Source organism: Sturnus vulgaris, chromosome Z (genome assembly GCF_052056855.1).
Source record: "Sturnus vulgaris isolate bStuVul1 chromosome Z, bStuVul1.hap1, whole genome shotgun sequence".
NCBI lineage: Eukaryota > Metazoa > Chordata > Aves > Passeriformes > Sturnidae > Sturnus > Sturnus vulgaris.
This window is the reverse complement of record NC_142283.1, coordinates 30,968,476-30,995,486: the sequence shown is the minus strand read 5'-3', so window position 1 is coordinate 30,995,486 and position 27,011 is coordinate 30,968,476. Positions and strand designations below refer to the sequence as shown.

Below are 27,011 nucleotides of genomic sequence, written 5' to 3'. Positions count from 1 at the left end.
TAAATCTCCTTGGGTTTGATAGCTTCAATTCATGGGCACCCTGCAAAAGATAGATCAACTCATACAAAACAAAAAAGAGCAAGAAAGAAAGAAAACGGACCAATTGTCTTGGTTTGAAAGATAGGTATTTGCTAAAAGAGACAGGGGCATCTTTTTGAAAAGGAGAGTATAAATCCCCCTCCCTTCACTTTACTATGATTTTGAAATTAAAGGGCTCTCAGGTGAAGATACGGGGGGTAGGAACAACAGTTCTTTACTGACACACACACACATATATATATATATATATATATATATATATATATATATATATATATATATATGTAACTAGGGAAACAAAACACAACAACAATAACTGCGAGATCAACAGCAACAGAGCAGCAAACCCACTAACAGTTCTCGGTTGTGGACACTTTTCTCTGTGGTGCAGTTACTGTTCTGGCACTGCCTGCCAGCTCTCAGTGAGCAGCAAGGAGATGTGATGATCCCACGTGGCTGGAGGGGCACTGCGGCGAATGGCATTTGTGTCCCAGAGAGGAAAGGCAGAGGGGAGACGCTGCTCATGGATCCTGATGCTCCAGAAAGATGTCTGAAGTCGGCAGGAGATGCAGGAGAGAGAGAGTGTCCGAGCAGGGAGATTGTGGGATCCCCCAGCCAAGGAAAGCAGCTCCCCTGCGTGGGGATGGCAGAGCGGAGTTTCTAGTGACCGTCCTTCTCCAAGCCAGACAAGCGAAAGAGCATAGCTGCTGCCCGATCTCGGGGCATTCCTCCTCCTTCCCTCCCACTGCTCCCACCACTAGCAAGGGTGTAGTCTGCAAACCTCTCAACATTACAATAGGGAAAATTCCACTGAGAGACCAAACCCCCAATATTATCCACCCCTGAATTTTTCTCATACTACTATGCTACATCAAATTAAAACTGTTAAATTACATAAATACATGCATGCAGCTACAGACACAGGCAAAGTACCATAGATAGCTCACCCTAAAACAAGGTCTCCTTGGGGTATACATTGGGTCTCTCCATCCTTCTGCATCAGCCATCAGGTGCAACCTGGACCCTGAATGAATACAATTCCCTGGATGGGATTGTCTTTGCTGGAGACAGGATTCACCCAAACAGCTTTTCCTAGCATACCTCACATGTGTACCACTGGAACCTTATCTCCATTTGCTGTTCCCAAGGCCTCAGATTGGTCAGGGCCTGCTCGGTTAGTGTAACCTCGGGTGTTCACTAACCAGGTGGTTTATGGTAGATTAATCGCCCAGTTCTTGAAATTCCCCCCACCCAGTGCCTTCGAGGTGGTTTTAAGCAGGCCATTGTACCCGTTCAACTTTCCCTGCAGCAGATGCTTGGTAGGGGATATGGTACACTCATTCAATGCCATGTTCTCTAGCCTAGGGGTTTATAAGGCTGTTCTTGAAATGAGTCCCATTGTCTGACTCAATTTTCTCAGGGGTACCATGCCTCCAAAGAACTTGTTTTTCCAGTCCCAGGATGGTGTTCTGGGCAGTGGCATGGAGCACAGGGTAGGTCTCCAAGCATCCAGTGGTGGCTTCCACCATGGTCAGTACATAGCGCCTGCCTTGGAGGGTTTGAGACAGTGTGATGTAGTCAATCTGCCGGGCCTCCCCATACTTATATTTGGACCACCGCCCCCCATACTAGAGGGGCTTGACCCGCTTGGCTTGCTTGATGGCAGCACACATCTCACAGTCATGGATAACCTGAGAAATACTGTCCATGGTTAGATCCACCCCTCGGTCTCATGCCCACTTATAGGTGGCGTCTCTGCCCTGATGACCTGAGGCATCATGGGCCCATTGAGCTACAAACAACTCTCCCTTGTGTTGCTATCTAAACCTATCTTTGACACCTCTATTTTTGCAGCCTGATCTACCTGCTTGTTATGTCAGTGTTCCTCATTAGCCCGACTCTTGGGGACATGGGCATCTAAATGACGGACTTTCACAGGCAGCTTCTCTATCCGGGTGGCAACGTCTTTCCATTCATCAGCAGCCCAGATTGATTTTCCCCTACGTTGCCAGTTAGCCTTTTTCCACCTTTCCAGCCAACCCCACAGAGCATTGGCCACCATCCATGAATCAGTGTAGAGGTAGAGCTTTGGCCACGTCTCTCTTTCAGCAACGTCCAGGGCCAGCTGAACAGCTTTGAGTTCAGCAAGTTGGCTTGAACCACCCTCTCCTTCGGTAGCTTGTGCAACCCGTCGTGTGGGGCTCCATACGGCTGCTATGCACTTCCAGTTCATCCCCACAATGCAGCAAGAACCATCGGTGAAAAGACCATAGCGTGTTTCATCTGCTGGCAGTTGGTTGTATGGTGGGGCTTCTTCAGCCTGAGTCACTTGTTCCTGTTCCTCTTTTCTTTTGGCAAGACGAAAGTTTTCACCTTCCAGCCAGTTGGTAATTATCTCCAAAATCCCACGGCAATTCGGGTTTCCAATACGGGCGCGTTGTGTGATGAGGGCAATCCACTTGCTCCGTATGTGGCGTTAGTGGCATGGTGGGTCGATGGAACATCTCCTTTAAACATCTACCCCAGCACTGGTAGTCAGGGTGCCAGGAGGAGTTGTGCTTTCATGCCAATCACCTCTGAGGCAGCTTGAACTCCTTCATAGGCAGCCAGGATTTCTTTCTCTGTGGGAGTGTAGCTGGATTCAGACCCTCTGTAACTTTGGCTCCAGAATCCCAGAGGTCGGCCTTGAGTCTCACCAGACACCTTCTGCCAAAGGCTCCAGGACAGACCATAGTTCCCAGCTGCAGAGTAAAGCACATTACTCACTTCTGGTCCCATCCTGACTGGGCCAAGGGCTACTACATGAGCAATCTCCTGCTTGATCTGGGCGAAGGCTTGCTGCTGCTCAGGACCCCAGTGGAAATTGTTCTTCTTGAGGATGACCAGGTAGAGAGGGCTCACAATCTAGCTGTACTTGGGAATGTGCATCCTCCAAAAACCTATGGCATCTAGAAAAGCTGGGATTTCCTTTTTGCTGGTTGGTGGAGACATTGCAGTGATCTTATTCATGATCTCAGTGGGAATCTGGCACCACCCATCTTGCCACTTTACTCCCAGGAACTGGATCTCTTGGGCAGGTCCTTTGACTTTGCTCTTTTCAATGGCGAAGCTGGCTCCCAGCAGAATCTGGATGATCTTCTCTCCTTTCTGAAATACCTCCATTGCCGTGTCTCCCCACACAATGATGTTGTCAATGTACTGTAGATGTTCTGGAGCTCCACCCTTCTCCAGTGAAGCCTGGATCAGTCCATGACACATGGTGGGACTGTGTTTCCACCCCTGGGGCAGGCGGTTCCACGTGTACTGCACGCCCCTCCAGGTGAAAGCAAACTGAGGCCTGCACTCTGCTGCCAGAGGAATGGAGAAAAATGCATTGGCAATGCCAATGGAGGCGTACCACTTTGCTGCTTTGGACTCCAGCTCGTACTGGAGTTCCAGCATGTCCAGCACGGCAGCGCTCAGGGGTGGAGTCACCTCATTCAATGCACAATAGTCCACGGTTAATCTCCATTCTCCTTCAGATTTATGCACAGGCCAGATGGGGCTGTTGAAGGCTGAGTGAGTTTTGCTGACCTCCCCTTGGCTTTCCAGCTCACGGATCATCTTGTGGATGGGGATCACGGCATCTCGATTCGTCCGGTACCGCCAGCAGTGCACCATCGAGGTGGCAAGTAGTACCTGTTGCTCTTCCACCATCAGGAGTACTACCTCAGATTGGTTTTCTGATAGTCCAGGCAAGGAGTTCAACTGCTTAATGCCCTCTGCCGCTACAGCAGCTATTCCAAAAGCCCACCTGAGTCCCTTTGAGTCTTTCTAATAGCCGTTCCTGAGGAAGTCTATACCTAGAAATACACGGTGCCTCTGGGCCAGTCACAGTAGGATGTTTCTGACACTCCTTCCCAGTCAGGCTCACCTCAGCCTCCAGCAAAGTCAATTCCTGAGATCTCCCCAGGAATTGAAACAGATTCTTTCCTCACATGCCCTGATGGTATTAATGTACATTGTGAACCAGTATCAACCAATGCTCTGTGTTCCTGTGGCTCTGATGTGCCAGGCCATCGGATCCACACCGTCCAAAAGACCCGGTTTTCCCGTGCCACTCCCTGGCTAGACACATGCCCCCTCTACCCTGGTTATTATTTCCTTCCTGGGTATACATACTAGAGGTTCCTTCAAGGGGATCTGACAGATCATCCTCCCTTCTGTAATACCCTGCACCCTGGTCATGGGAGGTTGAGGCTACTTTCACTTTAGAAAAACTCACTCAGTTAGTGTTTCTCTCCCTGACACAATCATGCTGCCAGGACAGAAGTAGGTTTCCCATCCTACCTTCTCATGTCTTCCCTGTGGTCATGCAGAAAGAACCACAAGTCAGCTCGTGGAGTGCCCCCTCTCTCCCTAGCTGGAGAACATTGGGCTCTAACTCTGGGGTCTGTCACTTGCACTGGTGCTGCATGGGAATTGTTCCTGCTCACCTCCTCCCTCACCTCCTCTTGGAGGCTCTTAACTACGGTAGAAACGTGGGCCTGCATCAGGACATTGATCATACTGCCAAAAACCCAAAGCTCGTTAGCAACAGAGCCCACTGTTTATCGGTTATCATCGGCATTGACTGTTGCAATAAGTGGCATATTGAGCTGGCCCTAGGTTTCCAGACCCCACAACATCTGCCCGGTGCACCTGACCTTGTCAGGGTCATTATCATGCTGTCCATCCCTCCCAAAGAGCACCTCCAGTACTGCCACTTCTCTCAGCTGTTGGATCCCTTCCTCAAGGGTCTTCCAATGCATTCTATGGTGGTACTCCTGCATTCTCTCTCTGTGGACAAACCTCTCTCTCACACTCATTAAAAGCTGTTCCCAGACGGAAAAGAGGCATGGCTCCCTTCCAAATACCTGGTCCACATCTGAGTCCTGGGTCAAGGATCCCAAATTCCTTGCCTCAGTACCACCCAGTTGCACATCTGTACCCATAAGGTCCCAGACCCGCAGTAACCAGGTTGTAAAAGCCTCACGGCCCCATCGTACAATGTCTTTTTGCAGGTTACGTTGACTTTTGTATGACAGGAACTCGGTGATGATTTCAACCTCTGGCTCCCCTGCTGGTTGTGAGGGCCCTCCTTTCTGACCCTTATTATCCAGGTGCCTTGTTTTCCTCTTAGACTTCCTAGTTTCCACAGGGGCAACTGCTGCTGGCTGTGAGTGCCCTTGCAGTTCAGCTGGAACCTGGACAGATGTAACACCTGTGGGTTCCATTGCTGCACCATCAGAGACTCCCTCTAAGGCAGAGGAAGGGTTTCTCACCAAGTGGGGAAAGGTACTCCTTCAGCATCTGGCCCATCTCATGTATCTCCTTCACTAGAACCCCCACCCGATCTGGGTGGTTCCCTTCTGGGATGGGCTGTGGGGCAGGGTCAAACTCTGGGGCAACATCCCTAGTCTCTGGAACAGGGTCATGCTCTGGGGTAATATTCCTAGTCTCTTGGACAGGATCAGGCTCTGGGGCAGCATCACTATTTCCTGGAATAGGTATCAGGGTTGTTATCCAAATCAATCTCCCCTTATCTCTGAATGTTAGATAGAACAGGTTGAACAGAGATAGCAGCAACACCAGCCACAGTATAACGTCATTAACATTTAGAGTGGATTTGAACCCCTCGAAGACTGGTGGGGTGGACTTCAAAAACTGGGTGATGGGTTGAGGGAAAATCTCGCCTGCTGTCACTTCCTCACAGTAAGTGACATTCACATTATTGAAGTAACCCCAAAACTAAAGATTTAGAGTGCAATAGCTCTGAATCCATCTTCCAGAGGAAATTAAAAATCCATGAATTCCTCAACTGATCAACCCACAGAATTAACTGGACAATAGCCACAGTAACCTTAGTTATGAGACTTATGTTCAAAACAGGGCTTGCAAATGGGAGAGATATAGCGGTGGCCACATGGAGGCCAAACCAGGGTAAGCTGACAACATAGTTCCACCTAACACAAATTTAGGTAACTCAAGAACTGTTATTCCTTTTATCAACCCCTCTCTCAGTGCCCTCAGGTAATGCCCCATAGTTTGGGCACCAAAATCTGTCTTGGTTTGAAAGTCAATTATCTGCTAAGAAAAGGCAAGAGCTCCTTTCCTAGGATGGAGATTGCAACTCCCTCCCTTCCAATTATTAGAATATTGGAATCAGGGGCTTTCAGGCAAAAGATACGGGAGGCAGGAATAACAGTTCTTTACTGACACACACACACATATATATATATATATGTAACTAGGGAAACAAAACACAACAACAATAACTGCGAGATCAACAGCAACAGAGCAGCACACCCACTAACAGTTCTCGGCTGTGGACACTTTTCTCTGTGGTGCAGTTACTGTTCTGGCACTGCCTGCCAGCTCTCAGTGAGCAGCAAGGAGATGTGATGATCCCACGTGGCTAGAGGGGCACTGCAGTGAATGGCATTTGTGTCCCAGATGGGAAGGGCAGAGGGGAGACGCTGCTCATGGATCCTGATGCTCCAGAAAGATGTCTGAAGTCAACAGGAGATGCAGGAGAGAGAGTGTCCGAGCAGGGAGATTGCGGGATCCCACAACCAAGGAAGGCAGCTCCCCTGCGTGGGGATGGCAGAGCGGAGTTTCTAGTGACCGTCCTTCTCCAAGTCAGACAAGCGAGAGAGCACTCTACCCCCTTGATCTCAGTGTTCCTCCTCTTTTCCCCCCCGCTCCCATCACCAGCCAGGGTGTAGTCTGCCAACCTCTCATCATTACAATGGGAAAATTCCACTGAGGGACCCAACCCCCAACACCAATCTAGAAGTATTAAAAATTACTGCAATTATTCGTTACACTGGAAGACAGCTATAACAGCTGGGGCTGAAAAGGATAATATGAATGCGTCAGAAGCTACAAACATTATCAATCAAGCTCTTGAGAGACTCATTTCACAGGAACTCTGACTTGAGAAGGGATCACCACAAACGATTGTCAAAACCTCAAAAATTTATGTGAAATGTACAGAACCTAGATTTCTAACTACAAAAAGTCACATGATCACCAGATTTGCTTTAGTCCCTTATATCTAGAAAACATTGGCCTAAAACTGTCCATGTTAGCAAAAAAGTAGCAACATTTGTGCATGAACACAGTATCCTCTTTATTACTTTAAAAAGAGGAAGGCAGTGAAGTTACTCAAATAGTGTGAAAAAAAGTAAAAGCATATTGGCTTCCATTATTCATTTGGTTGCTTAGATTCAAAATTCATTTATCTATATGCTCATAAAAGTTCACCAAAGAATTTCATGTGGACCTGAATTAGAATCAGATAATCAACATTCACTTAACACAGCTGAAATTTCCAAAATGTCTAAGGAATTTACTTTTCAATAAAATGCTGAGATGGTCAGAAGTGACTAATCTTAATATCTTCCCACATATTTACAAATGTTTTCTTATCTGAAGCTGTCATTTGCGTATTTAGTTAAATGTGCACACAGGTATTGCAGTATGCAACAGAATCCCTTTGTAAGAGATATGCAATAATGCTAACATTAAAATATTTTTCATTTATTCATTTGGCTGTATCCAGTTATCTTCTAATACTGAAAGTAATATGATAATGTAGAGTCCATGCTATTGTTTTAAGTTCCTCTGTGCTACTGACTCACCCATACCATGGGGATAACAGTACTTCCGATTTTCACACAAATGCTAAGAGAAAAAAAATTACTGAGGGACATAACAAATACTGAGTGCACATACATGAGTGTCTCAGTCAGTCCTAATGCTGATTAATAATAACCACTTGTTTAAACCTCTGTTCTGTCAGCACTAAAAATAGCACAACAAGGTTATTCTGATTAAACAGGCATGACAAAATAATGACAAGAAAGTGTTAGTCCACTTCAAGCTGCATATTAAATTCAAAAGTAAGCTTGACTCCACCAAGGGAAAAAAGAGCATGATTTTCAGCAAACTTTGAAGAAATGGTGTTCTGCAACCTTAAGCTAAAATTTGTAAGCAAAAAGTTTAATTTGAGGAGGTTTTCAAGATTTTTAAGACAAATAAAACTGAATCGGGGTGTGACCCGAGCTGTTTTGTGGGCAGGTGAGACTGATGTGACTCACCCTTAATTGTAGCCAAGCAGTTGCTTGGAACATGTTTACATGACTCAAACACAGTATCATAATTTGTGGCTGACCTACGATTTTCCTTTGATAAGCAGAAACAGATCTCCGTAATATTTAAGTACCACCTGAAACTCCCAGTTATCTAATGAGTTCATGCAACAGTAATGTCTGTGAACAGCTTTCCAAATGTTAAGACTATGTACTGCTCTCAGGCAACATGGCACGATTTTTCTCATGGTGCATTTTCTAGTTTTATTTTATACTGTGGTCTTTGTACCACAAAACTATTATATAATCTCAAACTGCTCTTCATCTGCCTCAGAACTGCGTGAATGAACAAAAGAAAATAGACCACTAGAAGAGCTTACTTTCAAGATTACATAAACATGTATATTTTTAGACATTCTCAAGAAAACCTCCAATATGACCTGAAATATGACCTCCAATGCTTTTTTCTGGGAAAAATAATTTCTGTAGAGGAAGGCAATGCCATAAACGATTGCTGCTAGACTGGAGAGGATCCCAGAAACCCTCTGGAGTGCATCCTAAGTGCCCAGGAGGGTTCACTAGCAATCACATCATGGAACAGAGATGGACTAAGTATTTAACTGATCCTCTCTGTGCCCACTGAAGATATGCCTTTATCTACATGCCCCCCAGCCCATGTTTATCTAATATGTTCCTAATAATCCCTTGTGCTGGGGACTTGACAACCTCCTCATGCACCTCTGTCAGTGCTTCCTGGCCTTACTGGAAGCACAGTATTACTCAGACCTTTTCCACAGCAGCTGAGAATGCTCTTGTTCCTTATCCCTTGCTCAGGACTACACCTTATTTTTAGCAATATTCTTCATCTACCTAAGAAACCACTCAACTTTTTTTTTTTCACTTTTATGCTGTAGATTTCTAATTCTTGATCTCCTTCATAAACAACTCGACTTTCTAATCCTAGCAAGTCCTGACTCTGCTTTGCACTCTGCAGCTGGAAGGCAGAAGGTGGCTCAGCCTTTAGAATCACCAGGGACAAGAGCCTAGATAAAACACGATTTTTTGCCAGCTAAATTAGTTGAATTAAAAACAACATGAAAGAACAAACTCTGTGTTAACAAAAGGTCACAGCTTGCTCTTGTACATGACTAGAGTTCCAGCTCTTGTTGGTGTCTTGAGGAAGAAGGGGGGACCACAGGTATTTGCACTTGTGCTGGGTTTTACTTTAGTCTGAAAGGAACTTTTAAGAAAAGCTCTTCCAAGAAAACAGCCTTTAGAATCATAGGATAGTTTGTGTTGGAAGAGGACTTGAAAGATCATCTAGTTCAACCACTAATTTGGATTTGTTAAAAACATACCTAACTGCAAATAATCCTGGAAGAGTTCCTAGGAGCTCCCAGCTGATGGAGGCCACACAACCAGAAATACTGTAATATAAGAGAGTGAGCATGCAAAAGGAAGACGGCTTTTAAACAGACCATGACTCAACTACTGCTTATCACAGGAAGGTCATCCATATACCAGCTTTTCATGAAGCTAAGGAAAGTAGAGTAAGATAGATTGACAAGTAAAAGTCCCCTGAGGTTTATTATGACCACAGAACCGCAGATTCCATTCTTTGACACAAAAACAATCAGAAGGAAATAGTGCAAGTGGCTTCAGAACATTGTTCCAAAAGCTCCATTGCTGGTTCTGTATTTACTGCTTGCACTTCAAGGACTTAATACAGCTGTTTTACACTAACTTGTAAGACAAAAATTGATAATAATCTGAACCTTTTAAAGAAGGAAGACGCTTTTTTTTTTTTAGATGCTGCTGACATCTTACAAGTTCTCACATTTTTCTGACAGGATGTATTTTCTGCTAAATTGCAGATATAAACCTTCTTCTTCATAACCTTCTCCTCCTTGCAGGACAAATTCCCATATTTATTTAAAAGTAAGTAGAAGAAAGTCACAGACATCGAACTGTGGTTCATTTCACGCAGGTCACAGACGTGCTGTCATCAGCCCTGTGTGGAAGGCTTCGCCATATAGGTTTGTATCATCTCAGCCACATCCCTACTTTCTGAAACTACAGCCTCCATTACAAATGAAGTTTTGTTATTTCCATAAGCATAAGGAAAACCTTCATATTGCTACAGACAGTAGAAAGGAGTTAAGACATAAAACCTTAGCAGATAAACCTTAGACTCTTGTTCATGACTGAAATAATTCAGATAGAAAGGGGAGTCAAAAAAGCAGTCTTCTTCCCTTTCTTTCCTTTGTCACAGGAATTATCATTTCTTCTTCAAAGAAGTTGCCAACAATGAAAAGGTAACATCAGTTGCAGAAATCACTCTCCCACTAAACCATTCATTGTCAAGGCAGCACATTTTACACAGTCTCATGTAACTAGTAATACCCATAATTTTTCAATCACAGAAAGTCTAGCTCCTTCTTCTTAAGCCTGCTTAGTATCTTCAAAGAGCTGCTGCCCTCCCAAGAAGGCTGCTGCACTCCACAGGTTGCCTTATCTGGCTGCAAAGTCCTAGAGACCCGAAATCCAGTGGAAGCTTTCCATCCTTCCATGGGGTCCTGATGAAGAAGATACAGCACTCATTGACTCCTATCTGAGCCTGGCCTTGCCAAGAATTCCTAAGGCCTTTGAGGCTGATATACATATTATTAACTTGAGCAAATATAAAATGGCCAGAGATGATGCCCACAAAGGCAACAAAACAATAGCAAAGTACAATATTCTAGATGCTAATCAACAAGATTTGACACATCACTGACTAAGAGTCCTTCCACAAAGCAAAAGTCACTATAAAATACTTTCTGCATTTGAAAATTGCTAATGTGGGTGGCAAGCTGATGTAAGACAGAAAAACATCTGTCATTTATGAGTGACTATAAGTTTTATGAAATATCTTTATGATGCATACTAATGGCTTCACAATTTTTTTCTCCACTGCTTCAAACTCATAGCATTTATATTATTCAACAGGCACTAGCTGTTTCTCTCTTACTGTTATTTCCTATAGTCAACCTCACATCACAAGACTACCAACCACTGCTCATATTAACAGCTGCAGTTATAGACTATAAATCATCTTCATGGTCTACACAGTGCATGGAACATATTATGGAGGGCTAGCAGTTAGTTAAACCACAAGAATAATATACTACTTTGCTAGACACCTTTAAAGTTAGTCCTGATAGGTGCATAAGTGTAAAACTACAGCTAAAATGCTTCTTACTGCTGTAGCATGGAAGAAAGGTGTATAGCAAACCACCTGTAAAAGTGAGAGAATGTACATATTAACTTGGTCAGCACTGGATTGGAAAACATCATAAGGGGTTGCATGTGGCTTCTTCAGTGAAAAGCATGCCTGATACCCCTCCCTCACCACTGAGCACCATAACTGAATGTGCTATGCATGTCAGCTATTTTGAAACTCATTAATTTAGTAGATTGAGATGGTACACATTTATTAACAGGATGAAAAAATACTAAAGCACTCTTTACTGTTTTACTTCTTTGTCTGAATATTATATTTTTTATTTGGAACAGATGGAAAATCGGCATAGCCCAAGCTTAATTTTTTCTCTTAATTTTAACCAAAAGTTTGTTGTATTATTTTTTCTTGTTTTTTCTTTGGCTTGAGCAGCAAAGTGTATGGGTTTTAAACGGTTCTGAAATGTGATACTCAATCTTCCAGTAAAATGACTGAGAATGGTTGTCTCCACTTATAGCCACTCATTCATTTCTAAATCAGCTTACTACACAAGTAGAAAAAGCTGTTTTCTCCTAACTTTCAGACACATAATTTATGACACATACACTTCTGAGTTTCTGAGTTACTTTATCTCCTTGCTTTAGAATTAGGGACATAAAAGTGCAGTCATTAAAAAAATCCTTAAATTTCTCCTTCAGAGAAGCCATGCTTTTATACATGGAAACAATGCCTGTTTGAGGGGTTTATAAACTGTCTTTTAATAAAAAAAAAAATTAAAATAAATTTTAAAAGTAGAAAGGGAAAATCAAGTCTGATCTGCTATGTGATTGTTAAAAATAGTTACTTTCCCTCATTTTTCATAGAATGCAACACTCCTAGATCTCCACACTGCCAATCCACGCTCCATATGCTTCTCTCATGGGCCACCTTCTGATGAAGATGGGGAAGATACAACACAACACACTCAGAAACATCTTGCTGCTCTCTGTGGCCTCAAGGTGCAGAGATCAACTGTAAAGACACATCAGAATTCTCACTCAGTTTAACTCTGTTACTGGGTTGCCTCCTCAGCATAAGCCTAAGACTCTCTTTGGCCTTTCTGACATCAAGACATAGCTACTGTCAGTGTCTGACCTTGCCACAAAGACAAGCCACAGCCACAAGTGGATTCACAACACTTGATGAGCCAGCTACTGACTCCTGCATCTCAGCTGTCTGCCTAAGCTCCCTCTGTAGTCAAGGGAGGAAAATTTGTACGCTCAGAATACTTTCACCTGTTCAGTTCCTAACCTTTAGGATGAGAGAAAATCACATCCTGAAAGCGCCAGTTGTTCACCACTGACTGTGGAAGAATTACAGACAACCAGCTTAAATACGGACATGAATAATATAGACTGATTGCACAGGTCTGACAGTCACAGCCATATGAAAACATTTTATTAATTCTTATGAAGGATGACTTGACTTTGAAGCCTAATGTTATGCCGTTGCATTTAACACTGAAACCTAAATAGATACAATTTTAAAACATCCACCTGTAAAATAAATGTAAATAGAATTACATTTTTATAGACCAAAGGAATTATAAAGCAATATGAATGCAAAGACTTACAGGCAAGGTGAAATTAACTGCTATTTTATTTAAGAAACTCACCTTATTTCCATTACCAAAGAAGAATTGATTTTCCAATCTTCTGCAGCATGTTGGAAGATTGAGGAGCCACCCTTTCGAATTATCTTATCAGAGCTATTGATCATTGATCTACTCAAACTCAGTTCACCATCTCTGCAATGCAATATAGAAAACAGACAATTACAACAAGGCTAACTCCAGTTTAAGTAATTTTCATCCCAAGCATCAGCGATATATCCTTTTATTCACAACAAAAATAAGGAGCTATCTCTTAGCTTTCTAAAGAAAATAAACTGCAACAGAAAAAAACTATGAGACAGCTATCTGTAACACCTGAATATGCAAATTAAGAGCTTAACTATGTTTATATTTGTAATGGAATAGCCATAACAACAACTACAATAAACTCCAAATTGTGAATCTGGAGAAAACTTATGTTTGTGAGGCAGATTCTGCACTTCCAGGTTCCAAGTTTCTAGTACATTTCACGCCTTTTCCCAGTTCATAATCTGCAATACTGGCTTAACATTTGGCCTCCTGCTGATGCTCAAGATTTTAAGCATGGAATTCTGGAGTTTAATGCTATACAAAATGCAGTATTTTCCTAACGCTTCATGAAACTTTTGCACGCACACATCCAGAACACCCCAATGGTCTTCTCCTGTCCATTGGCCTTATAACTTTTTGGCAAGGTAACCTTAAAAAATAAATACAGTAAGCTTTCAGTGATGACCACTGAACACCTGGTGAGCTAGCACAAGTTGCAGTGGTATTAGCCAACAGGATATAAATGGGACAGAGGAAGTCAAAACACTACAAGCATAACTTAAGGTGTTAAGAGTAAAACTAATTTTTATCTCCACCTTTTTTTCATTATCATCCACAGTGTTCCTTTTAGATGCCAGAGCAATGTTCAGCTGAGCTCAAACACAGCTGTTAATCACGAATATACCAAAGTTGTTGGATGTAAAAATCTACCACAAAAAATATATTGTAACTCAGGAGTCTTGTAACTCAGGCATGCACAGGACAATAATATCCATACACAGGACAAGAAATCTGTTTATCTGTTAAATAACCATGCTCCTCTGAAATACCGTCAATAACAGTAACTTAACTTGGAAACAGAATATCTGACCACAGCCCTTCAATGAAAAAAAAAGGTGAAGATGCAAGACTTTAAGCTTTCAAGGAACTGCTGAGTTGTGTTTTTCTGTGGCTGTAAGTTCTTTCAACAACAGGATCACTGCACTTACTATGAAACACAGCAACCTTACTACTGTATATAAAGCTATAATACTAAATTATACAACAGACTAAACACAAGTTAACCTGCAATGGGACATTAATTAAGCTAATGGTAATATACAGTAACTTCTAAAATGTGTTGTCATTGCAAAAGCCTCTATACCTAACAAATCAGTATCATACACTACACCAAAACCATCCTGCATTACTCGCAGCTCCCTTTGTCTCTCACCCCCGTGCCAACATTATGCAGCCCAGACATCACACTGATGCAGAGGTAAGGCTACCATTTACCATTTACTACAACTTTAAGTTCAAGACCTGTACGTAAATTATCCAAAGCCTGGTAACTTGAAGGCACAGGATAATGCTGCAGAAGTCCATAAATCCAATTGCCAGAATCCAACTGATACTTTTTGCAATATTAAAATTTTTTATTTCCTAAAACTTTTCCAAAACGGTTGTAGTAATATTAATTACATATATATCCCTGCATGTATTTTCTAGATGCATTGAAGTGCATGCAGCTAAAGGAAAATTACCAAACTACATCCAGGTAAAGTTCTTAGTCTATGGATACTTCAGAGATGTCTGTAGTTTATTCTAGGTTAAAAATTATTTCATACACACTTGAACAGTGAAACAAGTGACAAAACTTAGCAACAAAATGCATTGTACTTAAACCATAGCATTTGAAATGTGGTTGATTTCCATAATCACAATTTTAAACTGCAGTGAGTTACACAGATTGTACACTGAAAAAAGTGAAATTATGTTCTTATGAAAGAGGGTTCTAGGCACTTTGTGCTAAAGTTATTACTATAAACACAAATGTGCTCTTTATATCTTCCTCTCCTTTTTATTGGCTTAATTTTCACTTAGAGCAATATTAAATAAATTACTACATAAAAATCAAAACTTTCTCCAGGTAGTTCTTCATTGTGTAAGTAACTGAAAAAAATTTGGATTACTTTGTGTCTTCTAGAATAACTGTGAATCCTCTCTGATGTAAGTGAAAGAGCTGCCATTCTCTCTCAGTAACTTACAGCTGACAACCCATGGAAAACTAATGTGGCTTGCCCATACAGCCAGTCAGAAATAACCCAATGTCCCAAACCCCTAATTCAGGAGAAAGGCAAGGGTAACATCAATAGGGACAGCAGTTACGAGCAACATATTTTTAGGGTGCTTTCTCTGCTTCATACAGTAATGAATGGTATGACAGGCTGTGAAGAGAAAAAAAATTTCAACAGTGAAAGTGAATAGTACTACACAGTACAAGAAGTCTTCCTGATAAAGAAATAGAGATATCACAAAATGATTAGTCAGAAGTGTATTACAGCTGCATTTTAAAAGGTTTGTTAGGAAGATATATATTTATAACTAAACACACTTGTTTCCTTTAATATTAAAACAACAGTTTTAGTAAGTTTTAAGTGGTGAAAAACAATGTGCAGGAAGTTGAAAGTGTTTTTTTCTTTGCAAACTTATATAAATTTCTGAATAGTTTCATCAGTTCCTTCTAGTAGGAGAGGAAGGAGCACATACTAAGAAACATGGGTATCAATGACAATTGTCACATGTTCATTTTCACCTCTGTTTTCACACAGCTGTAACCCCAAAATTTTAAACTTCTGTACATCTCCTAAGAGTACTGATAGCTTTGTGGTAGAAAGCGGGTTACACCCAGGCTGAACAAGAGGAAGAGATAACAGCAAGTTGTGAAAACCTTGAATAAAAAGGAAACAAAAATTGCACACAGGTGAGGACAGCCCCTGCTCTCAGTACATGCTCGGGCCACAGCTGCCCAGCCGTGCCCAGCTGCCTGTGTCCCACTCCCTCACCAGACTGCCTGGGAAAGAGGGATGTGCTTTCTGCCTTGTACTCCGGGGCCAAGTAGCCTGTAATAGCCTCAGCTTCCTCCAGGCCTGCAAAGGTACAAATAACTCCCCCTTATGTCTCCTCCTTAAATTAAGGCAAGACAAGAGAACAAAAATCTGCTGTGAAAGAATTCTACCCACAGTCGACACGCACAAGCAAACAGAAAGTGTGAGTCCCTACCTTAGCTTTTACTTACTACATTAAATGACCAATACATTTATGCATTGCTCCAATGAAAAATCTTATACACCTCCAAGGAAAAAACAGCTTGACTGAAAACACAACATTCCAGAGAACAGTAGCAAGATGGGAGAAAAATGAGGAATGCAAGCATTCACGTACATAAAGAGAAAACCGAGATGCAAACAGAAAAAATGGCAAGGCACTGTGCCTTTCGTTTTACAGACAGTAAAGGGAGAGTATGTAACAGACGGTCTCAGCGAAGGACCAGACTTTCCAGCGGGGGAAACTCGAGAGCTAAGGGGGATGACCCACACTTTTCTCAGAGCAAGAATCATTAAGAAAAAAACAAGTTAAGCAAAGCTCTCAAGCAAACTCCAACGAAGGCAGCAGACGCTCACCTGCATACCAACATGCTTGCCTGCGAAAGGCAAGGAACCGAGGCACAATGTGCTCTGGCGGCCGCCGCCCCCACCTCGGGCCATCCCAGCCGCCAAGGCAGCCGCGGGCAAGTGAAACTTCCCAGGAGCAACCCGTTATGGCGGCTGAGAGGCAACCTCAGAAGCAGGGCAGTTCCCGATCTTTCCCGTGCACTCGCACCCACCCTGCGGCTGCCCAACCGCGGCAGCAAACCCCGCTCGCCACCCGTTCCGCAGAGGCATCCGCGCCCTCCGCAGCGCCCGTCAGCGAGAGCGCCGAGCTGCGCTGGCACCGCAAGCTGAGGATCACAGGGCACCTGACAACCCACGCGGACACGCGAGGGGACCTCGGGCAGGGACACGGCCCCGCCGCCCCTTCGGACCGCCCTCCCGGCTCGCCGCCCGCAGTTACCCGGCGAAAGGTGCCTCCTGGCGCTCCTCGGTCCGCGTTATTTCTTTCGTCTTATAGAAGATGAGGAGGAGACTTATGGTGCACACAGTCCACCGCTTCCTGACGGAACGCATATCTTCTGCGAAACGCAGGCCCCCTCCCCCTTTTCCTTTGTTTAACGAGGGTGTGCTGGAAACAACTGCACATGCGGCATGAATTGCTAAAAACACGGTGATGTCTTTTTTTCCCCCGAAATAATTACAGAAGATAAAATAAAACCAGACAGAAGCAGAGGCTGGGGGTTCTTTGGCGTTTAGCTTGTCTCTCTTTGGCCGTGCCAGGCGCCTGGGCTTGCAAGCGGTGACTCTCCCGCCTCGGCCAGGGAGACGAGTCCAGGGAGACGAGTCCACGGCGCCGCTGCACGTCACCGAGCGAGTACCGCCGAGCTGCGCGTCCTGCTCCGCTGCGGCGGCGCCCGGCCCGAAACGCGGCCAGCCGTCCTGCCGCGGCGAGGCGGGGCGGGCGAAGCGCGGCCAATGCAGACAGGAAGGGCGGTGCCTCGGCGCGGGGAGGGGGGTGATGGGCGCGGGCGGCGCCGGCGGGGCAAGAGGAGGTGGGAGAGGCCCGCCGGCGGTCCCGTCGGGTTTGGTGAAGGCGTGTCTTCCTCTCCTGGCTCGCGCCGGTTGGGCCCGTGTAGGCAGTTGGGCGTCTGAAAGTGAGAGTGGAACACTCACTGAAAAGGAGACATTTCTAACGCTCTGCCGCTGAAAAGGAACACATTTCCTTCTCAGAGAAGGATGAGGGGTTTTGTTCATTGGTTATTTTTTCTTTTCCCCTCGCTCCCGCTATGATTGTGATGTGGCACTGGAGATTTTCCCCGGTCTTCCTTACCCCAAACCCACAGGAGAAGGCGGGAATGCAGAAGGGAAGCGGCATGGCACCCGTACACACCCGCCTGGAGTCCTGGAGTCCGGCCAAATCCACCGCCCCTGCCCCGCTCCCCAGCGTCTTGTTTTATCCACATGGTCTCAACATGGCCGTTATTTTCCTAACTTCTAGGTCGGTTTCTCTGAAATGCACAAAAAAAGAAGACAAGCCACAAAACCCCGAAACGAAAAAAAAAAAACCAACAAACCTTTGAGATGGATAATGAAACATGAAAATTAAATTATTGGCTACATCCGCTTTTCTCAATATTGTTTTGCCTTTTTCAAAGTGAGTGAACTCCCCTGGAAATAGACTGATTCTGTGTGACAAGGATCTGCCCACAGCCCTGAAAGTTTGCTCTTACAGAACAAGCAAGAGCAATAGCTCATGCCTCCCACGGGGACCCAGGAAGGGTTTGTGGTAAATCTAGTGTGACTTCTCTTTTCTAGATTAGATTACAAGCAAGAGCTCACAATGTGAAAGAACCTTCTCTGGGTCTACACGGTTTGATATCTTGTGTCCAGAACTGATCCATAACAGACATTTCATAGGAGAATGCAAGGAAATTCAGAAGCGAGTACAGATTTTTCCTTCCCAGGACAGTACTCCCTCGCAGCCATTGGGCCAGGAGACCAGCTCTTTTTGAAAGGCCTTTATTGAGTATCAGCTCTTTTAGTGAAGATCAGATGTGGATGGGAAACTCGAGAGGTTGCACATGCCACCACTGCTCCCACTGGACACCACTGAGGAGAAAGTGTAAGTCGAATCTGCTGCTTATGCTGTAGAGTCCGGACTCTGTCTTCACGGGGGTTCCCAGGAACTCACTTTGGTTTGTGTAGTCTAGGGGTATCATCCTTTGGTGGGGCTCTCCAGGTGATGGTGGGAAGATGGAAACTATCCACGCATAGCTTGATGTTCCACACACATAACAGTGCCTCTTATAGATTTAGAACTCGTGCCTGCTCATTGCTTTTAGGAATTTTTGGTGTTAATCAAACTTCCGCATTAGAGCTGAGCATCATGGGAGTCCCTCTGTTTATTAGGCAGTGTCAGCAGTTTGATGGGCAAGTGGGGAGCAGCGGAGGCCTTGCTCGATGGAAGGTAAGGGGGAAACTGGGGATACAGGAATTGCAGGAGGGATACAACTCGGAATACAAGAGACTGAAACTGGGGAGTACAGAATCAATGAGAACAGCTTAAAACAAAGGGTAAGTAACAATACAACACTCCAACAACACAACATATAATACCCAACCAGGCAAGTGCCACAGCCCAAACGTTTTTTAGGTTTTTCTATTTCAATTGGGAGTGAAGAAAGGTTAGAGAAATTGTTGAAAATCTTCATGCTACTAATAATTGTTATGTTGGAAAAATCAATCGTGTGTAGTAAGAAAGTTTTAATTCCGTTTCACTGGAATGGAATGGAATGGAATGGAATGGAATGGAATGGAATGGAATGGAATGGAATGGAATGGAAACTGCAATTTCCTTCCACACAAGCCAGATCAAGCTGCATTTTTTGTGCTCTTCTCTGCTGTGGCTCTGATGGCTTAAGTCTCAGAAAGTGATCTCTGTAAGGCATCAGCAGCAAAAGGAGAAAAGCTCCTATCTGTGAGAGTGAAGTTCAAATTTCCTATCATATAACACCTGACATTCTCTTCTAAAAGAAAAAATTGATTCAATTTTTCAAAACCCTACTTAATACCTTTGTAAAAACTACATCACATGTTCAGCCTAACAGTCAGGATTTTGTCAGTGTTATTAATATCTGTGATAATTTTTTAATTCCTTATATAATTTTTGTATATTAGATTATTTTTTGTAGTTAGATGGACTCATTGAAAATAAATGTTGAAAATGTTTATAGAAGATCCCGAATTTACTTGTATTCAGAGGTGGTTTGATTTGATTCCATCCACAGCTACCAAAGGCAGCTTACTATACAGTTAGCCACAGCAGCTCCTTGGTTTCATGCCAGGCCACGTGTGCTCAGAAAACAGTGTTACCTCCGCCTTCCTCTTCTCCTCTGTCTTCTGCTGCACTTCTTCCTCCCTGAAGCTTAAAATCAAGCTCCCCTGCTGCTTCATAAGAACTAATCCTCACCCCACACAAGAAATCCCTGCCTTCACCTAGGACACTTGAGAACTGACATGTTTGTGCTGTGCCTAGCAGTGCATTTTTCTTTTCTTTCCCTGCTCAGTCTGGTTGCAACTAGTCTGACTGAAACTGACCAAAGAAGTTCAAGCTCCTAAGTATCAACACTGTAAAGGTTTTGTTCCGGTTACTGGAATGTAAAACTGTCAGCTTACGCTTGAGTAAAATATGGAGAAAACCACTTCTCAACAAAAGCACAATGTGCATAACAACTGTGGCATTTTCGTGACAATTTCACCTGTTCCCATGCCTGTCATTCTACTACCATGAAAACACAACTTCTGGGTCAGAAAAGGACTGTGGCATCCTGAGACATAAACCAGCGCATCCCCTACATTGATTCTCTGTCTTCGTCTTCTGCCTATGCCATTCAAAGCTCTGATATTATCTATGTAACAGGGACCCAGAGTCTCAGAAACTGCTTAAAAGTGAATCCAGAGGAAGCTCCCAATTTGTTCATTCCTCTTTCAAATCACTCCTGAGCTTTTACTCAGAAATAGGCTCAGAGCTCTGACTACAGTGAGTAGCTGTTCTGCCCTTCCTTAAGTTTCTCTCCTGGTATATTCTATAGCTGTATACTCAAGGAACAGGCAGACACAAAAAATATATATATGTATAGCACATATGTAATAAAATTCAGTCAGGTGTTACATTTCATTTACAATGATAGAATTTATTTCTACAGAAGTTGAGTTCACTGTGCAGAGTTTAAATATTCGTATCTAGTATTTCACCAATTCCTTTACCTTTCTTTAATGTGTCATCAACATCAGTTCATATCTCTAACAAGCTATCTAAATTATACCTTGAAATTATTTCCTCTTTCTCATACATCCTAATGATATCTAAATAATGAATATAATTAATATCAAATACTATGGTTTATTTTACATGAATTAGAGGAATGGTTTCAACTCTGTGACCCAGAAACAAGTTCAGTAAATCCTGTTTCATGGCATCTGGTGATAACAGTAGAATTTCTTTCATGAAGGCTACTGGAGGAGCAAAAATGTGAATGATAGAAATAATCATGCACTTAAGCATTTCAAATTTCAGAGTGCTAATTAGTTTCTATGGCAAAGTGTTCTTGAAGGACTGCATTTCATGCTGAAGATAGTGGCTAGAAATCTGAAACATTTATCTTTGTTAATGCATAGTATTATATAAAGCCCTTTTTCCATTAAGAATGTTTAATGTTTTATATGGTGACCAGAAATCTGAATTAATTCAGCCTGTTTTATCACTGAGGATAGAGAAACATCGGAAGAGATTTTCTAGGGAAGCTGTAACATTTCAATCACTATTTGTCTTTAGGACCAAGTTACACAAATCTGGATTTTTAACTCAAGGTAGAAGGATGAATGAGGTAAATGTGTCAGGTACCATCTATTTTTTTAACATATAATTTTCATGTCAGTCTGTCAATTTACAGTGAATACAGCTTTCTGATTCCTACATAGTAACTTTTAACAAAATACTCAACATTGTGGGAAGGTCATGTGTTTGTACATGCTTTTGTTTCAGGAGCAGGCAAGACTGATGTGGCATTCTTGCATTTGCTTAACAACATTAACTCTGATTTAATCCTATGGAACATATTTAATAGTATTAACTGTTCATTTATTTTTGTAAGAAACCCAGCTAAAACAATGAAGGATGCTTTGTGAATTTTTAAGTACTACTGCTACTTCAATCTATTGTCATTGCAGACTTCAATATCCTTCAATATTTTCATTGATGGTTCAAGCAAAGGCACTAGACATCCCCATAGTTGCTTATGACTAATGTGCACAGAACACTTAAATTTACAGAATTGTTCTTACAGCCTAAATTTAAATATTTTCTATGCTTCTGATTATCATCATCTATCATACTTTCATCAAAATGTGCACTTCTTGAAATATTAGCTCTTCCTCTTGTAGTAGAAGTTCAGTATTACATTTTTAGCATTACTGGCATTGCAAATAGCAGCACATCAAATACTTCATATTTGTAATGCGACAGCTTTTCCATAGGCAGCAGAATAAAAGATAATGCATTAAGCTGCACTTTTGCACAGTTATTCTACCATATAGGACTCAAGGTTTGGGTTGGTGGATATTAAATTTCTCATGATGTTCAGAGGCACAAAAGTCAGATCAGAATCCATATTCCCACTCACCACCCCATCACTTTTGTGACTAGCATGTAGAGATAACTTAGTGTTTGCAATCCCCTTGCAGAACAACCACAGGATCAATAGTGAGGAGACAGTTAGAATAAACCTATCTGAATTTCCCAGGCATTTCTTTTGTGTGTATAATAGTAAGAGCATATACTTTTCTCTAGAGGAAATTCTGAAGCAACTCCTTTGGAAGTGTTAGAACGAAATCCCAATTAAGCTGTACTCTCTGTTTTACATTCTTTTGTGCAGTAGTGTATTTAGCCATTGTAGAGGTCCTCAGTTGCAGTGCTACAGCAAGAAAGGATGTTTAATTTAGGGGCATACGCTGTTGTGTTTATTGCATTGCATACTTCTCTGATCAATGCACACTTTTATATAGTAGTGAAATACAAACTATGTCCATATTTCAAGCAGAGTGATCATGCAGATAGGGACCATTCTGAAAGAAGATATTGTCAGTTACCATGATCTCCTCCATACTTTTGTGACATAGAATATCACAAAAGTCCCACAAACATGGGTTATAAAAATGCTAATTCTATGCTAATTCGAGATAGCTCTTGGCTAGTATGCCTTACAAGAAGGCTAAAACCTCACTGCTTTTAATCAAAATGTCTATCACATGCATAGGGACTGTATATGTGAAAATTGATAATGATGAACTGCACTATTTCCCATATTGTATTTGAGCGAGGCTCGAGACAGCCTGTATTTTTTTTAATTGGAATGAAGAGAAAAATTAGGGAGCAGAGATAAGGGTTAGAGAACACTGGGAAACTAACAGAAGAGAAAGGTAGAAGAAGAAGTAGATATAGAAGAAGGGTGAGAATTAAAGGATTAAGGGGTTGGCAACTGGGAGAGAGGATAACAGCTATATCTGGTCCAGTAAAAGAAATTAGAGGAAAAGCTTGGAGTCCAGAAAGGTTACAAGAACATACTTAAATGGTGTGTTAGGTTACAGTGTAAGGTGTAACCAAAAGTGTGTGTTCAATTAGTCTTCATAAGCTGTTAAAAGAGGTGGGGCACTGTTCTTTATCTTCTCCATGAGACAGCCTTGATGACACCCTGGGGAGGGGAGTGCTACATGTGCTAATGGACCATCAAGGTCTCACAGAATGACTCATAAAATTATATCATCTCACTGTGAGATGCTCTGCCCAGGGGGAGGAACCAAACAGTCATACCTGCATATAATCTGAGGCTTAGAACACCAGAACAGCACCTACCACTGGATTCCCAGATGAAAAGAGCTCCTAACCACCACTGGACCTCCAGAGAAGGACCAGACTTTACTACAGGATCACCACAGAACCACATCCATCACTCCAACAGAACTGCAGCCACCATTTAATCAGACTGCTACCACCACCTTGACCAGCATGGTGTCAGGCTGTGTTCTGACTCTGTCAGGTTAAGCCAGGGTTTCTGTACTATTGCTTTTATTTAAATTTTCCTATGATATTGTAGTTCTGACTTGGAATGTCCCTCTGGTTTCCTTTCAAGCTAGTGCAAATGGAGAAATATGACTAATTCAGGCCTACTGAATAAACAAGGTAGGAAATGCATATAGTTGTGTCTGGTTTTTTGTCTCGATCTGTCCTTCTTGCAAGAACACACCCATTGTCTCCCTTACTTAAATGTGCCTGAGCCTGTGGTCAAGCCCTAAATTCACTTCATTGATCAGATAGAATTCTGTTTTGGAGTCTGAATGAAGAATTTCTCTTTCTAGAATATAAAACATGATTTAGCCAGGAGACTGTTTCTTACTTAGCTGTTTCTTTTAGGTCAAGTGGAAGAAAGTGAAGTAAATTTCTGGCCATATTTCCATGCTTGTAGTTTAACTACTAAGTCGCAAATGCATCTAAAACATAACTGGATAAACATTTACAACTCAGAATGCATTCAGCTTTCTGATTACGTCAAACTTCCAACTCTTTTCTTCATTAGGGCAACAGGGCAGCTTTTCCTTCAGACTTTGAAACTAACAAAAAAAGTTTAAGGTTTAAAGTATTTCCAGGTAAGACTTAGGAAATTAATCAAGAAAACCTGCATTACTGTCTAGCCCCACTGAGACATTCTTTATGAGTTACAGGGTATTCCTGAGAGTTTCAAAGGACTCTGTAAACCTCTTTATGCTATTACTGGACATATTGCTGAAGGAGAGAAGAAGAAAGATCACAGATATATGTTATCATTGGGTTAATCCTAATTTGTTTGTGCTTGGTCATACCTGCAGTGAAATCTTGTCCAAAGTGTTTCCTCTTAGGTGGTAAGATTAGGGTTTAGATTTGGGGGTGAGAGGTCAGGGTTGGGCTTGGGGTTAGAGTTAGGGTGCCTAGAATTAGGGTTATGGTCATTGCAGTTTAGGGTTATGGTTAGAGTGCTAGGGTTAGGTGTTAGGGTCTAGAGGTTACAGGATAGGATTGGGGTTTAAGGGGTTATGTATTGGATGAGGTTTAACTCAGTTGCATTGAGTCTATTCTGGTTTTAGACAGCCTCAGATCAGTGAGTCCAGCAGAGTCCCTTACTCTATGGGACAGCCAGGAAGATATGAAACTTGTGTGCCCTGTGTACTGGTTTTGACTGTGTCCTGGTTTTGGCCAAATTTGGGGGAAAACCTCCAGAAGGAGCCCCCAGACAGCAAACCCCACGACTCCTCCCCCCCCCCCCACCGGGTTCGGGAAGAATTTCCTCGGAGAAGAGTGGGAGAAAAAACCTGTTTATTTAACAAGCAAGACACTCCCCAGCACAGGGAAAAAAAGACAACACCAGCTGACAAAAAAAAACTCTTTCACCGTTCTGAAGAGATGACAAGTTCAGTCTCTCTGGCGAGTGGTCGCTCAGTTATCAGTCTCTGGCGCTGGGGATGACTGCTGCAGGTGACAAAGTGTAGACTCCCGGTGTTTCTTGGGGTTTCCCAGGTCCCCGTCCGGAACAGATTCAGATGGTATCCAGGAGAGGGAGGGGACGGGGTGGAAGTCCAGGGGAAAAGTTGGACTGCCTAGCTGAACTAACTAATAAGCAAAAAGCAAGGCCAAAGTGAAGGAAAGAAAAAGAGGCAGAAGCGAGCAAGCAGGCAAGCAAGCAAGCAAGCAAGCAAGCCAAGCTAAAACCTCTCCTAACATAGACCATGGGGGAGGTGAGCCGGCTGATAACAAGACAAAACAAAGCTTCACTCTCAGAGTCAGTCCTGGAAGCACAGGACATAATACCAAACATAATCAGAACACACGATTGGAGATACAAACACCATAACATCACCCTAGGACAGACTGTTACAATATTCTTCATAGTGTCTGATAAGCAGATGTTTTGCATTTGTGCTGAATACAGGGTTGATAGTATAAGGTGTCATTGTTAGTGCATAATAAAGGCCTTTTTCTGGTTTCCATACTGATACACTGACAGGAGGTTGGAGATATGAGGTAAGATTGGAGGAGACAGCCAGGACTGGTGACTGCAACTAACCGAAAGAGTATGTGACATCATGCTCAGTATAAAAAGTGGATGAAGAAGGGGGAAGTGGTGATGTGAGGGGATGTTTGGAGTGATGGTGTTTGATGTTTGTCTTCCTAAGTCACCTTTATGAATTATGGGGCCCTGCTCTCTCTGGATATGGCTGAACATCAACCTGTTCACAGGAAGCAGTGAATTAATTCCTCCTTTTGTTTGCTTTTGTGTGTGGTTTTTGCTTTCCTTTTTAAACTGTCTTCATGTCAGCTCCTGAGTTCTCTGGTTTTTACCCTTCCAATTATCTCCCCTGTTCCAGTGGTGGGGCAGTGAATGAGGGACTGGGCTGCTGGCTGGGGTTTAACCACAACACCCTGTATTCGTCCTGTGGTGTTTCCAATGGCCCTCCTGACCTAAGAAGTGAGATCAGACTTAGGCAGATCATCTCTGTTTTTGCAAACTTTTAACGTGGCACTGCAGACACACAATTCACAGAACTAGGGAATTACAGCTTGGAAAATCTTTTCAGGCCTGGATTTCTCCTGTCTCTCAGGTCCATTCCCAGACTGACAAGCTGACTACAGCTTCAGTTAGGGAAGCAGTCTCCCAGTGTGATAACATGGTGAAAAACAGAAAGGAATTCATAATAAAGATTAACACCTGGTGTCTTTCCCATGGGACATCCGGACATGCTGTCCCAGGGATGTTTTTCCCAATTGTCCAGTGAACTACTGTCCTGTCCTAGCTGCACATAACACACTTTAAATATGGGATGTCCGTACAATAAAGTTGGCCTTTTTTCCCCAAAAGAGGTCCGTGTGAGTTGCTGTCTTTTCTCCCTCTCTGCAGTGCAGTAACCACAGTGGCACAAAATGTCCAAGTTGATTTTTTCTTCTATGATTTAGATAAGTTTCTAGAGCTGTAAGACCTGGAATCACAGCAAGGTGAACTTGGGTTTCTACATAATCCCAAACTGAAAAACAGTGTGATTAGTTGTAGTTAAGATGTGGTACCAGTCTTCTCTTCTGTAGCAAAAATGAAATTTAGGGAATTTTCTTGGTTTGAAAGACATGGGTGTCTGCTAAGAAGGCAAGAGCCTCTCTTTGAAATGGAGAGTGTAAACCCCCCTCTCTCTAAATTGGAAGAGAAATTCCAAGAAAGGGACAGGGAGTCTCCCCTCCCCCTGTTGCT

At 42.8% G+C, this 27,011-nt stretch overlaps 1 protein-coding gene across 13 annotated transcripts in view; it reads right to left on the bottom strand.

Moving 5' to 3' along the window:
* Positions 1-17,670, bottom strand: part of ST8SIA4 (ST8 alpha-N-acetyl-neuraminide alpha-2,8-sialyltransferase 4) — a 134,584-nt gene extending 116,914 nt beyond the window's left edge. For 10 of the 13 annotated variants that reach the window (XR_015799293.1, XM_088156138.1, XM_088156140.1 and 7 more), the window contains exons 1-3: positions 13,028-13,160; positions 987-1,063; positions 395-672 (exon numbers count right to left, since the gene is read on the bottom strand). Coding sequence is in view for 12 of the 13 variants with exons in the window: in XM_088156138.1 (XP_088012264.1) it covers positions 395-672; positions 987-1,046 (338 nt within the window). In the remaining variant the exon portion in view is untranslated. Of the gene's footprint in view, positions 1-394; positions 673-986; positions 1,064-13,027; positions 13,161-17,146 lie in introns of those variants that run through there. The other 3 variants (XM_014892864.2, XM_088156144.1, XM_088156147.1) reach the window with 3 other exon arrangements.
* Positions 17,671-27,011: the final 9,341 nt, after the last annotated feature.